General features: G+C 33.6%; 1 protein-coding gene across 8 annotated transcripts in view; it reads right to left on the reverse strand.

Annotated features, from left to right (window-relative positions):
- Positions 1 to 666: 666 nt before the first annotated feature.
- The window catches only part of ZNF280D (zinc finger protein 280D), a 141227-nt gene continuing 123925 nt past the window's right edge, over positions 667 to 17968 (reverse strand). For 3 of the 8 annotated variants that reach the window (XM_046008437.1, XM_046008438.1, XM_046008436.1), the window contains exons 17-18: positions 8511 to 8566; positions 667 to 3962 (exon numbers count right to left, since the gene is read on the reverse strand). In XM_046008437.1, coding sequence (XP_045864393.1) covers positions 3341 to 3962; positions 8511 to 8566 — 678 coding nt within the window. In that variant the 3' untranslated portion in view covers positions 667 to 3340. Of the gene's footprint in view, positions 3963 to 8510; positions 8567 to 17968 lie in introns of those variants that run through there. The other 5 variants (XM_046008439.1, XM_046008435.1, XM_046008434.1 and 2 more) reach the window with 3 other exon arrangements.

Genomic DNA, 17968 nt, shown 5'->3' on the forward strand with positions numbered 1-17968 from the left:
ATAAAAGAGATCATTAGGTCCTTTTCTTTAGGTTAATAAGTCCTCCATTCCAAATGCATATAATTACCATATGAGTAAATAAAACTACAATTAGTACCATCAATGGGAGGGTTATTTGCAAAAAGGTAATTTATTTTAAAAACAGACATTCAATATAATTATAGATATGGGAGAAAACACTAATTTCAGAATCAGATCAAATTTCATTTAAATCCTAGCTTTGTACCCTTAAGCAAATAACTGCTTAGATATTTGGTTTCCTTATCTTTTTTACTTATAGCTAAAACAAGGTGACTTGTATCTTGTCAGTTCCTTTTTAAAATGTTTAGATCTTAAAAACTGTTTTGGGATGAAAAAAATTCCAATTTCCTCCCTAAAACACTGGAGAGAAGCAAAGGGGAAGAAATAACACAAATAAAGATGGCATTCAGAGTTTCAGTGTAAATTAAAAGTATACCCCACAGGGGCGCCTGGGTGGCTCAGTGGGTTAAAGCCTCTGCCTTCGGCTCAGGTCATGATCCCAGGGTCCTGGGATAGAGCCCCGCATCAGGCTCTCTGCTCTGTGGGGAGCCTGTTTCCTCCTCTCTCTCTGCCTGCCTCTCTGCCTACTTGTGATCTCTGTCTGTCAAATAAATAAATAAAATCTTTAAAAAAAAAAAAAGTATACCCCACAAAATGAATACAATGCTTCATAGTGTCATTGAACTGCACTTAGAATCAACCATGATTTTATTGTTAGGTAACAGGGAACTATAATATACTAAGGCACCTTACTTAGTAGGTAGTTCTTAGGCAGTCACTAGAGTGCATCATTGGCTCTCCCTGTTATATTAAGGTAGTCTAAGCACTCTAAAGCAGGCACAGGTAAACCACAATCCATTGGCCAAACATTCTTGTTTTGTAAATAAAGTTTTATTGGAACACAAGCAGACTATCATTCACATTGCATCTACAGCTGCTTTCAAACTACAAGGAAGAGTTGAATAATTGTGACCACGCGGCCCACAATTATTTACTATCTGGCCCTACACAGAAGAAGTTTGCTGACCACTGAACTAAAGCATTGCTACTCAAAGGTTTGATTTGCACACCAGAACTGTTTGTTCCTGAATGGAAGTGAGATGAGATGGTGTGAGAACATAAATCAATTATGTTAACCAAGTACAATGGTTATTTCAACTACATTTGTTTTCATTGGCAGACTTTCTCATTGAAGAACTTGTACAGGTTCCTTTTCTCATAGTGGATAGGTATAAACAGCTCATTGATTAGCTACCACTACTCTAAAAGTACATAGAGCCACAGCAGAAGGAACTACCCAAAGCTCAAAGGGATAACAGTGTCATTTAGAGACTTATCTTGGCATAGTAATCTAGAGTTTTGTAGCATTACGTGATAGGTTTGGTAACTAATTAAACAGGATCCAGAAAATGGTCTTTACGTTTAGACGTAAAGATATTACGTCTTTACATAGGAATAGACTTCCTTCCATTCTTTGCTCTTCCTAAGATTTAAATTACTCCAAAAATTTGTCTGCTATAGATTTATGTTTCAACAAGATGAAATGTAACAGCTAACATCCCTCTCTCCCTATCTTTTCTTGGTAGCAGGAAAGATGAAAATATTTGGCCTTCCAAGAACAACTTTTCAAGAAACTAAGTCAGTAATATATTTTGCTTATTTAGCCTCTTTAATTTGCTGAACGGATAGAAAACTATAATAGTAAATTATTTTTCTCTTTAAGTAAAAGAATTTTTATGAGACTGACGCGCTACCTACTGCGCTAACGAGGCACCTGAGTAAAAGAATTTTTAAAGTAAATCTATTCTCTGCAAACATTAACAGTATTATCCCCTGCACTTAAGTCCTAATTTAAAATAAATCATGCATCAATTAAAGAATACAGAATGAAATCCTACCGCTAAATTTAACATGAAATTTCCTTGAACAAGTATACAATTTCTAAAGGCGCCAAAGGGAATCCGACTCAAGCAGTTTTCTGAAAAATAAAATTATTCAGGGACAGATTTTTATTGCAAATATTTACTCAAAAACTACTATATACAGCAGAATTTTAATAGCCGTTTAAAACATTTAACATTCAGTGAAACAAAATTTAAGAATTCAAAGCACATTTTAAGAAGTAAAAATGTAGCATTTTAAGTAAAATTTTTTTAGTACTTTAAAGCAAACTACTGTTATTCATATTATTTATTTCTATATCTATTATTTTCTAGATGATAAAAAAAACTGAAAAATCAATTTAGCAGCCATTTTATGGATAAAATAGGATACGGATAAATTAGACTAAATAACCCAAACCAAGTTTTTACATCACTGCTTTAGGTCCCATTTGAAGTTTCTATTTTACAATTAAAGAAAAAGTCACTTAAACATGGCATGAGCCAGGACATGTTTTCAGTTTACTGCTTTACAATATCTACATTATACCATACTTTGGTTTGGCTTCCAGACCATTTTATGGGTCTATTTCTAAAGATCATTAAAACAATATTAAAAGCATAACAGCTACAGGAGTTTGAACAATGGGTTTCTATTTTATACAACTAGCACATCAAGGATTTCTGCACAGCTTACACATTGACAAAAAGCACAAATATAAATTTATATCTTAATAATTTCACTTTCACTGAAAGTTTAATTAAGGTAAGCTTACAGCCTGGCAGGCTAACACTTGTATGGAGGTACACAGATTCAAATATTCTGTTTACATGCTTCTGACAGTCTGGAATGTTATATTAAATCCAAAATTGATTTTATGTTCATCCAAATTCTCATTAGATCAATTAATTTAGCACTCTAAGCGTGCTCCATTTGCCAGCATCATACTTAAAATGAAGCCTTCATTAAAAATGCCTATCAGCCATTATTTTTAATCAATTATTCCCAAAAGGTATGGGGTTTCCAAATCTCTTCCTTTAAGTTAACTGAAAAGGATACATAGGTAATAAGAACTTTTAGCTTAGGATTGATGTAAGTTTCAAAAAGTTAATTATTATAATTAATATTCTAATAATCAATTCATACTGGCCACAAAGTTCTCCTCACAAACTGTTAAATGAGAATTTTCCATTGCAAACGTACTTTCACTAAAATCCTGTTATGTGTTAAAGGCTTCCTGGAAATCCATAGAAATCATGCTATTTTCAGTGAGTTGATTTAAGAATCTGGGTTGAACATACAGGTAAAGTGTATACAAATGACTTCCTTCACATTTTTCTCTTTCTGAACTCTAAAACAGCACCACTGAGCTCACCTGATAGCACTGTTCCAAATGTTCTTATCATTGGTACACTAAACTGAGAATGACTAATACATTTCAACTTCTTTCTTTTTCATCTGCCAGGTCTACTGTTGTCTCTGTTGCGCTAGGGCTATTTTCTCCAGGAACACTGTCAGTTTGATCAGACTCTACTTCATCAGTCTTGGCTGAAGGATCACCACTACCTTTCTGAAGAATCTCTGTGGCTTCATACTCAAGTACCTCTGATGGAGTCAAAGGTTCTAAATGAATACTGCCTTGCTCACTAACATCAGAACTAACAGATTCAGGTTCATCTCTTTTTCTCAAAAACTGGTCAATGCTAACATCACCAGATGTTAACCGCAAATCCTTAATATTCTTCGAAGAAAACCTAGTTTCACTGGAGTTGGAATCTTCAATCTGATCACATGAATTTATGTTTCCTGAACTTTGACACATCTTCAACTCTGTTTTCTGACAAATGTGCTCTATTTGTTTTTCCTTTTCTACTTTATCTGCATCAATATTTGAATCATGACTGAAGATATTCTTTAACCCGGTCTTTTGGTCTCCGAGACAGGTATCATTTTCCTTATTTGAAACTGTTATGCTTTCTTCACTTTTTGTTGCTAATGAGCCTTCAAATGAATTTGTATCACATCCATTTTTTTCTTCCTCTGAAGCTTTATCTTGTTTACTGAAAAAATAAAGCCATTTGTTATGTATTTTTTCAGAACACAATGTATTTGAACACTATCAAAATAAAGACATGCTCTTAAAAAAAAAAAAAAAAGGTCTAGGTACATTTGCCAAAAAGGAAAAGAATAATGCAGGTCCCAAGTCCTTGTCATGTTAGAATTTAGGATTTAGGAGTGGCCATTTTCTTAGGCAAGAGAGTGAGAAACTCCAGAGCCACATGTTAAAAGGAGACCTGGGGAATCTATTGAAACTGGTTTTAGTCCTGGTAATCATTACTTTTATCTATTCACACCATTGCTTGTCTTTAGTTGAAATTTAAGCATTTTTATTAATTTGTATGAGTACTTTAAATAAGAAGTGAATATATTTGAGAAAAAAAAACATTTTTTTTTAAGATTTTATTTATTTGACAGACAGAGATCACAAGCAGGCAGAGAGGCAGGCAGAAAGAGAGGAAGAAGCAGGCTCCCAGTTGTGCAGAGAGCCTGATGCAGGGCTCGAACCCAGGACCCCAGGATCAAGATGTGACCCGAAGGCAGAGGCTTCATTCAACCCACTGAGCCACCCAGGTGCCCCATGAGAAAAAAACATTTTTTAAATGATTTATATATCATCTTAAAATGTCTTTCCCTATGCAAGATCAACTATGTATTCATAAAAATTTCTCATTTCTCTAATTTTTAAGTTTTACTTAAAAAAATATAAACACATGCCTGAAAAAATATCTAAATATACAATATGCATACATAAATATGTGTATACATAAATATTTTTGTGTATATGAGTGTGTCTGTGTGTTCCCTACTGTCCTAACATGTTAACAGAAAGTATATAGTGCATCATAAAACATTAGAAACAGAAGACTTTAAAGAGAATCTCCAGCTCCTTATTTAGATGTTACAATACTTATTTTACCCAAAATAAATTTAATGATTACAGATATCTTATTTCTTCTATTAATCTACCTGGAATTTGGACTTTTTCTGAATGAACAGATAAAATATCAAAGCAACATTATCAAATGGTCATTTATTACTTACTAACTTACATTTATATAAGTTAAATAAGTCTGCTATTTATTTTGTTCTGATCTGTCTTTGGACTGTTCTTGGGCGAATACCACCAAGTCTTACCAATTATAGATTAACAATATGTTTTATTATTTAATACAGCAAATCACCTACTATCCACTACTTTTTTCCCTAAGTTTAACAGTGTAAAAATGTAAAAAACATCTGTACAAGAATGCTCATAAAAACAATGTTTAAATAGCAAATACAGAGGGGTGCCTGAGTGGCTCAGTTGATTAAGTGTCTGCCTTGGGCTCAGGTCATGATCCCCAGATCCTGGGATCAAGCCCCAGGTCAGGTTCCCTGCTCAGCCAGGAATCTGTCTCTCCCTCTGCCTGCCATGCCACTCTCCCTGGCTTGTGACAGTTCTCTTGCTTGCTCTCTCAATGAACAAAATCTTAAAAAAAAAAAAAAAAAGTGAATACAGAAACAACCAAATATCTAACAAGAGAGCAATGATTTAATAAATTATGGTAGTAAATAGAAAAATATGAAACTTCCTTTAAACACCACTGGTTTCTAAACCAAATCCCATTAGGATTTTTTAACTAAATATTCATTAAGAAACCTATAAATTAATTTGGGAAAATGGCCTATCATGCATTAGTTAATAATTAGTTATTTTCTGTCACGGTAAGTTTTCATTTTTCTTCATTTAGATCCTGTACATTTCTCATTTTTGTTATTGTGAATTAACTCCTTTGTCCATTATATTTTGTAATCACATGTTATTGGCATACTGCAACATTCAATTTTTATACCAAACTACCTTAATTAATACTCTCATTAACTTCATTCTTAGCTGATTTTTCTTGGATCTTTTAGGTCAATTATACCATCTACAAACAACTACAATATTTTCCTCATTTAAATTTATATTATTATTATTTTTATTCAGATCTTACTAGACTAACTACAATTTACAGAAAATATTAAATTATAGAGAAGTGATTAGTCTGCTTTTCCTAACGCCTTCATTGAATTTTTGTTAACCACTGTCCTGTCCCCAAATTCTAGGTGAAGAAAGGACTAGATTATTTTTCTAGTAAAGTCTAAGAGACAACTTCATAAGGCCTTATTCCATAATTTTCTTTTCAGGGGCAATAGACTAATCAATCTCATTCGATTAAAAAGCACCCTACCCCTGATGATGTATAGGTATATATAAGATACACCACATAAAGGCAGACATGCGGAGATTACTTAATTTAAAAGACAAAATAAAATTTTTGGAATTAAGGTCTAATTAGAATGTTAGATTCTCTTTTGCTAAGAAAGCTTTTTAAAAAATATTCATTCTTTTTTTTATTATTATGTTATGTTAGTCAACTAATGATATGGTACATCATTAGTTCTTGATGTAGTGTTCCATGATTCATTGTTTGCGTATAACACCCAGTGCCCCATGCAATCTGTGCCCTCCTTAATACCCATCACCAGGCTCCCCCATCCCCCTCCGTCCCTTCTAAAACCCTCAGTTTCTTTCCCAGAGTCCAAAGTATCTCATGGTTCATCTCCCACTCTGATTTTTCCCCCCTTCATTTTTCCCTTCCTTTTCCTACTGTCCTCCATACTATTCCTTATGTTCCACAAATAAGTGAAACCATATAATTGATTTTCTCTGTTTGACTTATTTTCACTTAGCATAATCTCCTCCAGTCCCATCCATGTTGATGCAAAAGTTGGGTATTCATCCTTTCTGATGGCTGAATAATATTCCATTGTGTATACAGACCACATCTTCTTTATCCATAAGATACTTTGGAATAAATCTAAACAAAGAGGTAAAGGATCTATACTCTAGGAACTACAAAACACTCAGGAGAGAAACTGAAGAAGACACAAAAAGATGGAAAAACATTCCATGCTCATGGATTGGAAGAACAGACATTGTTAAAATGTCTATCCTGTCCAGAGCAATCTATACTTTCAACATCATTCCAATCAAAATACCAATGGCATTTTTCAAAATGATGGAACAAACAATTCTAAAATTTGTATGGAACCAGAAAAGACCCTGAATCACCAAGGAAATGTTGAAAAAGAAAAACAAAACTGGGGGCATCATGCTGCCGGATTACAAGCTATATCACAAAGCTGTGATCAACAAGACAGCATGGTACAAAAACAGACACACAGACCAACAGAACAGAATAGACAGCCCAGAGAGGAACCCTCAACTCTATGGTCAACTAATCTTTGACAAAGCAGGAAAAAATATCCAATGGGGAAAAAGTCTTTTCAATAAATGGTGCTGGGAAAATTGGACAGTTATATACAGAAGAATGAAATTTGACCATTCTCTTACATGTACACAAAGATAAAATGGATGAATGACCTCAATGTGAGACAGGAATCCATCAAAATCCCAGAGGAGAACTTAGGCAGTAACCTCTTTGACATCAGCCACAGCAACTTCATTCAAGACATGTCTCCAAAAGCAAGGGAAACAAAAGTGAAAATGAACTTTTGGGACTTCATCAAGATAAAAAGCTTCTGCACAGCAAAGGAAACCGTCAAGAAAACAAAGAGGCAACCTACAGAATGGGAGAAGATATTTGCAAATGACACTACAGACAAAGGGCTGATATGCAAGATCTATTAAATTTCTCAAACTCAACACCCAAAAAACAAATAATCAAGTCAAAAAATGGGCAGAAGACATGAGAAGACACCTCTCCAAAGAAGACAAACAAATGGCTAACAGACACATGAAAAAATGTTCATCATCATTAGCCATCAAGGAAATTCAAATCAAAACCACACTGAGATAAACCACACTGAGATAAAAACAGAGAGGGAGGCAAATGGTAAGAGACTCTTAACTACAGGGAAAAAACTGAGGGTTGATGGAGGGAGGTAGAAATAGGTGATGGCATTAAGGAGAGCACTTGTTATGAACAGCACTGGATGATATATGCTAGTGATGAATTTCTAAATTCTACCCCTGAAACTTTAACTATGTTACTTGTTAACTAATCTGAATTTAAATAAAATATTGAAAGAAGAAAAAATGTCTGTGGTCTTTAGTGTTGATCAGAGAATTAAATTTTTTTAAAGCCAATCCCTGAAGTTTGAAACTTTTCTGTTAAGGTCCCACCACAGAAGTAGCTTTATGAAGCTTCTGAAAATACTTTAGCAAAAAAAGATTTTAAGATCACCTCTCTGCAAAAATTGTCCTCATTTTGTAACTTGTAGGATCCTGTAATTGTTTTCATTTAATAGGGGCAATTAAAATCTGTTAACATTTTATTTACTAGTAAAAAGATTAGTTAAAAATTTAACAACTATAAGATGTTTAAAGGATGTTTAAAAGATTTCAAAATTAAGGATCTACAGTATGTTTATGTTATATTAAAATTTCAAAAATTTTTAAATTAAACTAACAAATAAAATGTCAACTAAAATAATACAGCTCAAATATCAGCTTTTTATGTTGTTTAATTTCAAGACATTCAGTTTTTCCTTATATTTACCTTTCAGAATTTGATGTTTCTGTTTCTCCTTCAGCCATATTAGGTCTTGCAATTTCCTGAAATGATTAAGAATATGTTTCTTTTATATTCATGGTTAAACTTAAACTACTCTAAGTATACTAAACTTTCTGGATTAAGGGAACTTAAGTGTGTACCTAATACAGCTAAGAAATAGAAAAAAAACATGTATTAATCTAAAGTATGTACTATATAATAATTCTCAAAATTAAAAACAGAATTTTTAAAACTCTTAAAAAAATCTGTAAGAATCTCAGTATACTAGAAGTCTCTGAATCAAGGTCATGAAACAGTTATCCAGTTATAATACCTGCTTTTCATAGTAAAACTTCAGTGAGCCAGAGGCCAGCTTAACAGTTCATAATAATTACCAATCATTAAGCACATATGATGCATGAGGTAGTATGTTAAGAGCTTTACTATCTCCTTTAATCATATTAGACATTCTCAATTCCATTTCTATAGTAGGAAATACAAACTATGTAGGTTAAGTAGAAAACCCCAGGCAATAACCAAAATAAATGGTGAAGATCCAAATCTAGGTCTAGCTCTTAACTAGTACAGTGATTGACTGAGGAGTGTGAAATTGATAATGGTGTATTAATCACATTTTTTTTTTTTTTTTACTCTTCTAAAACCCTGGTAAAATGAGGCAAAGACATAAAACATTTTCATTCATAAAGACCATGAAAACACTAAAGTATACTAACTGTCAATGAGATGTCAACACATTTTTAGATGGAAAGTGGCTGAGAAGTTGACTTTGCAACATGGAGGAAGTTACAACTAAGTATCTGAGCAGAGGAGTGCAAGGAGAAGAAAATTTGCCCAGAGAACTGAAGCAATCTGAACCAGTACATAAAAAATGAAACACAAAGACTGCTGAGAAATCCAATGCTCTTTCCCTCATTCACACAACAGATACCTATTCCTTCCTTTACCGCAGAAGCTAAAAGTTAACTTTCTGAACTAGAGACAATTTACACTTGTGAACACCAGGAACGGCAAAGGGAAGCCATGAGGCACTGGGAGAAAACAAAAATTTAGTCAAAGTCCATAAACTGAATAAAGGTCCCCACAATTCTTCCTCTGCCTGGCTCCCAGAATGCCAGCACCCAGAGGAATCACTCTTACCACCAACAGCTGGAATCTAGAACACTCTTCTTTGGAGAAAATTATCAGTCTCAAGGAGGACAAGGTTTCCCATAATGACTTTGAAAGTATCTTCTTCACTAAAGAGTCAGCTTAGCATCTGATTTTCTTATGGTGAAGTCTAAACAATTCCCACACAGACTGTGCAGATTGTATAGAGCACAAATTCAAGAGGATTAACTAACCATCACATTATAATCCATGGCAGCAGTTCTCCAAGTGTATCTCACGGATACCTCGGGCCTCCAAGACACTTTTAGGAGGCAGTGAAATTAAAACTCTTGGTACAAAACCAGTAGTGGGTAAATATGCTGGCATGCTGGCGTCTTAACATGAATCAAGGCAGTGGCATCAAACCAAACTATACTAGTAATCACTGTATTCTTCACTGGCAAACACCAGCAGTAAAATTCACTTTATTAAATATCAATCTTTAAGTTCATGTCTTTTGAATTTTCTGTGTGATAAAAAAGTAAGTATGCATAAAGCTCTGCAATTATCTATGATTGAGTTGCAAGCTGAACTTTGGCACAATTATTTCACAGAACATCGTTTTTATTTTAAAGGATGAATGTCAAACTATGAATATTCAGACTTACTTATTTAGGAGATATTTTCTTGAAAATTGACAAAGTAAGCCTATCACATCAAAGAAAACAACCGACAGTGCTTTTCGTCAGTAATAAAATTCAAACACATGGTAAATTTTAGGAAAACTTGTATCCACCATTGATTAGATTTATGCTAATATCAATGACTTGGTATGATACATAAAAGATGTCAACACTTGCAGGATCTATGTAACTCAGCGAACCAGTATTTTCCAAATGACTAATTGATGATGTTATAAAATCATGCATGAATAACAGATCCAGATAGACCAACAGATTTGAATGTATCAAAGCTTAAAAAGTTCAGTGATATGGAGTGAGATTCTACATTGCAAAAAACCTTTAAGAAATCTTCAACTTGTCTATTTTTGATGTAGTATCAAAAAAAATCACAATTATTTGAAAATATTGTTGAAGTAACATGTAAGGCTAGATATTCTTATATATTTCAACCACAATAACAACATATCACAACAGACTGAACGCAGAAACACGTAAATCCAGTTTTCTTCTACTTAACTAGACATTACAAAGATACGCTAAAGTACAAAATGGTATCAGTGTTCTAAGTTTCTTGTGTTTTGGAAAATAATTATTTCTCAGAAAAATATGTTATTTATGTAACTATATAGTAGGTTTATTAGTTTGATTTTTAAAAGTTGCAATTTTTTTAGATATCACATTTTTAATTTCTAATATGGTAAATCTAATACTTTTTGAGAGTATATATAAATAGTACCCTTTGGAGTTCTGCAGTGCACAACCTCTATGACTATATAAAGGAAGCCCTGTCCCCATTCAACAAGTATTCAAAGAACTCGGTAGTGCTTTACTCTCTAGTATATGGGTAGCCAAGAATCACCACACCATTGAAGACATCCTTTATTTATTTAGACAACCTTTTTTAAAGGTTTTATTTATTTGAGAGTGAGAGAGAGAGAGAGAATATGAGCTGAAGGGAGAGGGAGAGAGAATCTGGGGCAGATTCTGAGTGCAGAGCTTGATGCGGGGCTTGATCTCATGACCACAAGATCATGACCCGAGCTAAAACTAAGAGTCGGATGCTTAACCAACTGAGCCACCCAGGCACCCCTGAAGACATCCTTTAACATCAGAAATTATCAAAATGATAGGAATAAAGAAAGGAGCTAGGAGACATTGGAGACATTGCTGGGGACAAAAAGAAAAAAAAAATAACATTTAATATCTCCAAAGCATAAGACGTTATTATATCCATTAAACAATTACAAAAATTATGAAGAGAAAAATGGAAGAATAAAAATATTAAAGAGCTCTTCAAAATTAAATATATGACAATTAAAATAAGAAATTAAGTTTAGAATTTTTTTTTAAAGATTGAATGAAAAAGTCAAAAAGTAGGAAGGCAAGAAAAAAGATACCATACAACTAGAGTAGTTAATGCAGGAAATACAGTGTCACATCAATAGGAGAAAAGAAAGAGAGAGAAAATGAACAAAGAAAAGTAAAAATTTGCCAAAGAAATAATACAAGAAAACTTGCTCCAAACATATATACCCAAATTACAAAGGCTTATTAAATAAATACCTATCATAATGAATGGAAAAAGGATGACTGGTGAACATATCATCATGAAATTTCAAAACATCAGAGACAGAGATAATCACTAAAGTTGCCAAAAGAAAAAAATAACCAAAATGCAAAGAAACTGGAGCAAGAATGATATCAGACTTATTACTTTCAAAACTGCACGGGAAAAATTATTTCTATGTACTTCAGCCAAACTATCTTTAAGTAAATATAGTTTAAAATACACAATGAGTCAGAAAAGATGCACCCCTTCTGAGGGAGTTGTTAGAGAACATGTTTCATTAAAATAGGAAATAAACCAAGCAAAAGGGAACTCCTAGTTTAGAAAATAGGATATCCAACACAAGATAGTAGCAGAGGAAAATCCTGATACAACAAGCTATGCACCAGGCTTAGAGAACAACTAGTTTAAACTGAAGGAGATCTGAGAGGAGAGATTCAGACTTTCTAACAATTTTTTTTTGATGTGTATGAACATTTGGAAAAAATATTTCCAAACATTAGACAAATCGCAACATTTTTTTAAAAACAGCATTAAGTGTTATAGAAAACTAAACAAATGAGTCAGTTTAACTCCATAAAAATAAAATAAGATATAGTAAAGGAAAAGAAATCATAAGATCTCAAAAACTTTGATGTAACTATGCTGAAATCAGTGCTATGTCAAGCCATACTGGAACCTGAGGTAAAAGGAAAAACACATACCCTTATATACATGTTTTTGTTTCTTTTTTATTGTGGCAAAATACACATAAAATTTACCATCAAAACCACTTTTAAGCATACAGTTCAGTGGTATTAGTGACCATCAACATCATCCATCCCAATTTTTTCATCTTGTAAAACTTAAATAATTAACCCCACATTCTCCTCTTCCCCTCAGCCCCTGACAACCACCACTATCTCCATTACGCTTTTGACTATTCTAAATAGTCTCATATAAGGGGAATCATATGGTATGTTGTGACCGATTTAACTCATTTAGCATAATGCATTCAAGGCCTATCCATGTTGTGGCATACTGCAGAATTTCTTTTCAAAGCTGAATAATATTCCATTGTTTGTGTATACCACATTTTGCCTGTTCTTTTCATCTATAGATGGTTACTTGGTTTACTTCCATGTCTCAGCTACTGTGAATAATGCTGCTATGAAAATGGGTGTACAAATATCTCCTTTAGTCTCTGCTTTCAATTCTTTTCGGTATACTCAGAAGTGGAATTGCTGGATCATAGGTATTTTTTCTTTTGAGGAACTGCTGTACTGTTTTCCACAGTGGCTGTACCACTTTACATTCCCATCAACAGCACACAAGGGTTCTGATTTTTCTATATCCTCATCAACACTTGTTTGTTTTTTTTGGTTGTTGTTTTTTTTTTTTTTTTAATAGTAGCATCCTAACAGGTATGAGGTGATTTTTTTTAATAATTTTTTAAAATAAACATATAATGTATTAGCCCCAAGAGTACAGGTCTGTGAATTGCCAGGTTTATACACTTCACAGTGAGGTGATATTTTATAGTACTTTTTATTTGCATTTCTCTAATAAGTAGTGTTATTGCATATCTTTTCATTTTAATGGCTATTTATATATCTTCTATGGAGAAGAGTCTGTTCAAGTCCTTTACCCATTTTATTAATTGGATTTTTTTTAATCATTTGAGTTTTAGGAGTTCTCTAAATATTCTGGATATTAACTCCTTATCAGACATGATTAACAAATATTTTCTTCCTTTTGTGGGTTACCTTTTTATTCTGTAGATAGTGTGTCTGATGTACAAAATTTAAAAATTTTCGTGAATCTAATTAGTCTTTTATTTCCTTACTTGTGCCTTTGGTGTGGTAAACAAGAAATCATCGACAAATCCAATGTCATGAAACTTCTGTTTTCTCCTAAGAATGTTACTGTTTTCAGTCTTATATTAAGGTTCTTGATCCAGTTTGAGTTAATGTTTGTATATAGTGTTAGTAAGGTTCCAACTTCATTCTTTTGCATGTGGATATCCAGTTTTCCCAGCAGTTTATTGAAAAGATTGTCCTTTCTCTATTGGTCTTACCTCTTTTTCAAAAATAATTTCAGCCTATATCTGTGGCCTTATTTCCAGGCTCTTTATTCTATCCCACTGGTCTATGTGTCTGTCTTTATGCCAATACCATACTGTTTTGATTTCTGTAGCTTTGAAGTAAGTTCTGAAATCAGTGTGAGTCTTCCAGTTTTGCTCTTTTCAAAACTCTTTTAGCTCTTTGAGGTTCTTTGAGATTCTATATAAATTTTAGGATGCAATTTTCTATTTCTATGAAAATTTTTAAAAATGCCTTTGGGATTTTTGTACAGATTGCAATAAATCTATAGATTACTTTTGGTGGTATGGACATTTTAATAATATTGTCTTCTAATCTGTGAATATAAGCTGTGTTTCCATTTATCTTTTATTTCTTTCAGTAAGGTTTTATAGTCTTATTTTACGAGTCTTTCATCAATTCCTATTTCATTTTTTTTTTGATGCTACTATGAATGGAATTATTTTTGTGATTTCCTTTTCAGACTATTTCTTGTGTTTAGAAATGGAACTGATTTTTGTGTGTTGACTTAGTATCCTACTTTGCTGAATTCATTAGTTCTAACAGGGGTCTTTTTTGTGGACTCTTCTGGATTTTTACATAAACAGGATAATTTTACTTTTTTCTAATTTGATTGCCTTTTGTTTCTTTTTCTTGACTAACTGCTGTTTCTGGGCAGAGTTAAATCTAGCTCTAAATGTCTACTAAATCTAGTTGGCTTATTAAGTTCTCTAGTTCCTTACTTGGGTCTGATTGTTCTATACATTATTTTAAGTGGGGTATTGAAGACTCCCAACTGTTATTGTAGAACATCAGTTCTTCAATTATGTCAGTTTTAACTTCATGTATTTTGGTGATTTGTCATTTATAATTGTTGAATCTTCTTGCTGTATTGAACCTTTTAATATATACTGTCCTTTTTTTCTTGTAACCTTTTTCCATTTAGTCTATTTTGTCTGATATTAGTAAAGACACCCAAGTTCTCTTTTGATTATTATTATTTCCATGGCATGTCTTTTTTATCCCTTCATTTGAACTTGTGTCTTTATTTTATTTTTTAAAGATTTTATTTACTTATTTGTCAGAGAAAGAGAGAGAGCACGCACACAAGCATGGCAAGTGGCAGGCAGAGGGAGAAGCAGGCTCCCTGCTGAGCAAGGAGCCCAATGCAGGACTCGATCCCAGGACCTTGGGATCATTACCTGAGCCGAAGGTAGAAGCGTAACCAACTGAGCTACCCTGGTATCCCTAACTTGTGTCTTAATCTCAAGTGAGTCACTTATAGATTATATGCAGTTGGATCCTGTGTTTTTATCCATTTTGCCGCCAACTGTCTTACAATTGGAGAGTCTAATTCATTTTTATTTAATTACTGACAAGGAGGGATATATATCTGTCATCGTGTTATTTTTAATATGCCTTATATAACTTTTTTGGAACTCATTTCCTCTACTACTGACTGTGTTTGTTTAGTTGATTGTGAAGAAATGTTTAAATTCTTTTTTGATTTCCTTTGTGTAAAGTTATTTTTTGTGTGGTTACCATGGGAATAACATTTAATATTCTAAGGTTGTCACCCTCTAATTTGATTTTATACCAGCTTAAATTCAATAACATATAAAAACTCTGCTCCTTTACAGCTCCATCCCTACCCCTTTTGGCTGTTCTCACAAAATTACATCTTTATAAACTGTGCACCCAGATATACACTAATAATTATTTTAAGTGCATTAGTTTCCTAAATTATGTAGAAAACTAGATTTGGAGTTAGAAATCAAAGTTATAGTAATGTTAGCTCTTACACTAACATCTTTTCTTTTAATGCATTTATCTGTTATTCATGTAGAAAACAAAAAATAGTTTATAAAAGTATTGTTTTAAAATAGTACTAGCTTTTATAATTTCCCATGTACTTACCTTTGTTGAAATATTTATTTCTCCTCATATCTTTGAGTTACCATATACTGTCCTTTCATTTCATCACACAGAACTCCCTTGAGCTTTTCTTGCAGGGCAGATCTAGTGTTCACAAACTCTCTTAGGTTTTATGTCAGAATATCTCACTTTGAAGGATAGTTTTTTTGTTTTTTTTTTTTAAGATTTTATTTGTCAGAGAGGGAGAGAGAGAAAGCACAAGCAGGGGAATTGGCAGGCAGAGAGAGAAGCAGACTCCCTGCTGAGCAGGGAGCCCCACGTGGGACTGGAGGACTCGATCCCAGGACCCCAGGATCATGACCTGAGCCAAAGGCAGATACTTAACCAATGGAGCTACTCAGGCGTCCCCTGAAGGATAGTTTTAACACATATAAAATTATTGAGTTTTTTTTCCTTTTAGTACTTTGAATATATTGGTCCACAGCCTTTTGGTCTCCAAAGTTTCTGATGAGAAATCTGTTGATATCCTCATTGAGGATCCCCCTGATGTGATGATTTGCTTCTCTCTTGCTGCTTTTAAGATTCTTTGTTCTTTGAGAGTTTGATTATAATGTGTCTCAGAGTGGGTGTCTGACCATCTTACTTGGAATTCACTGTGCCTCTTGATGTTTACATTCATGTGTTTCATCAAATCTGGGAAGTTTCCAGTCATTATTTCTTTATGTCTTTGTCTCTGTCAAATATTCTCTGGAACTCCCTTAATATATATGGTGGTCTGCTTAATGGTAGGCCCCAACTGCCTCAGACTCTGTTCACTTTTCCTCAATCTATTTCTTCTCTGTTCCTCAGACTCAATACTTTCCATTGTCCTGTCTTCAAAGTTTGCTGATTCTTTCTTCTGTCTGCTCAGATCTGCCTTTGAGACCCCCTAATGAATTTTTCATTTTCAGTTAATGTACTTTTCAGGATGTCTTTTTTGTTTCTTTTCAGGTTTTCCCTCCCTTTAATATTTTCATTTCGTTACCATACTGTTTTCTTGACTTCCCTCACATAACCTTTTGTTCATTGGGCATCTTTATAATATTGTTTTAAAGTCTTTGTCTAGTATATCTGCCATTAGGTCTTTTTCAGGACCAGTTTCTATTGAGTTTTTCCCTCTGAAAGGGTCACACTTGCCTGTTTCTTTGTATGTCTTGTGATTTTGTTGAACACTGGACATTTGAAACTAGTAATGTCATAACTTTGGAAATCAGATTATCCCCCTTCCCAGTGTCTGCTGTTTTTGTTGTTTTTATTTCTTTTGATTGTTGTAGGCTATCTCTGTTCCTGGGATCAACATGAGATGTAAACTTCAGGTCTCCTCATGTCTAGTCTGAGCTTTTCTCTGGGCAAGTATAACCACTTTCTAATTTAACCTATATATGTGATTGTTTTTGAATGTCCTAATCTTTAAGGTAAGGCTCCTAAAAGGGGAAAAGCACAAAATTAAGTGGAATAAAAGGGCACTGTATCTTTAAAATCTCCTGAAAGTCACTTCAGTTATAAAAGAAGGGGCTTGCAACAATGAGGAGAGATGTAACCTCAATGTGCCCACTTCTGTGGAATGTTGTGGTGAGAAGCATCTATTAGTGACAATAGCACAGATACTCAATATTTGCAGGCCAGTATCCTTTTTGGGCACTGTGGTCCCTTAAGCTGTGTGCAAGCTGCTCCAGTAACATGTGCACAGCTGCCTGCTATGTGGCTGAGGGTAGGGAATGGGTAGCTGCTACTGTGCTGAATGCCTACACAGACTGATATTAATTACAACATACTGCCCAAGTCTTTCCATTTTACAAGTTGAAGATTTTTTTTTTGCATTTTACAAGTTGAAGATTTTTTTTTTGCATTTTACAAGTTGAAGACTTATGGCAACTATGGTACCATCCAAGCCTGAATGACAGCCTATCTGTTTACTACATAGTTTACCAACTGTTTTGAGCCCACTGTTGAGACCTACTGCTCAGGAAAAAAAAAATTCCTTTCAAAATATTACTGCTTATTAGTAATGTACCTGGTAACCCAAGAGTTCTGATGGAAATGTACAGTAAGATCAATGTTTTCATGCCTGTTAACACAGCTTCCATCCTATAGTGCTGGACCAAAGAGTAATATTGACTTTCAAGTCTTATT

The sequence above is a fragment of the Meles meles genome, chromosome 6 (assembly GCF_922984935.1).
Source record: "Meles meles chromosome 6, mMelMel3.1 paternal haplotype, whole genome shotgun sequence".
Classification (NCBI taxonomy): Eukaryota; Metazoa; Chordata; class Mammalia; order Carnivora; family Mustelidae; genus Meles; species Meles meles.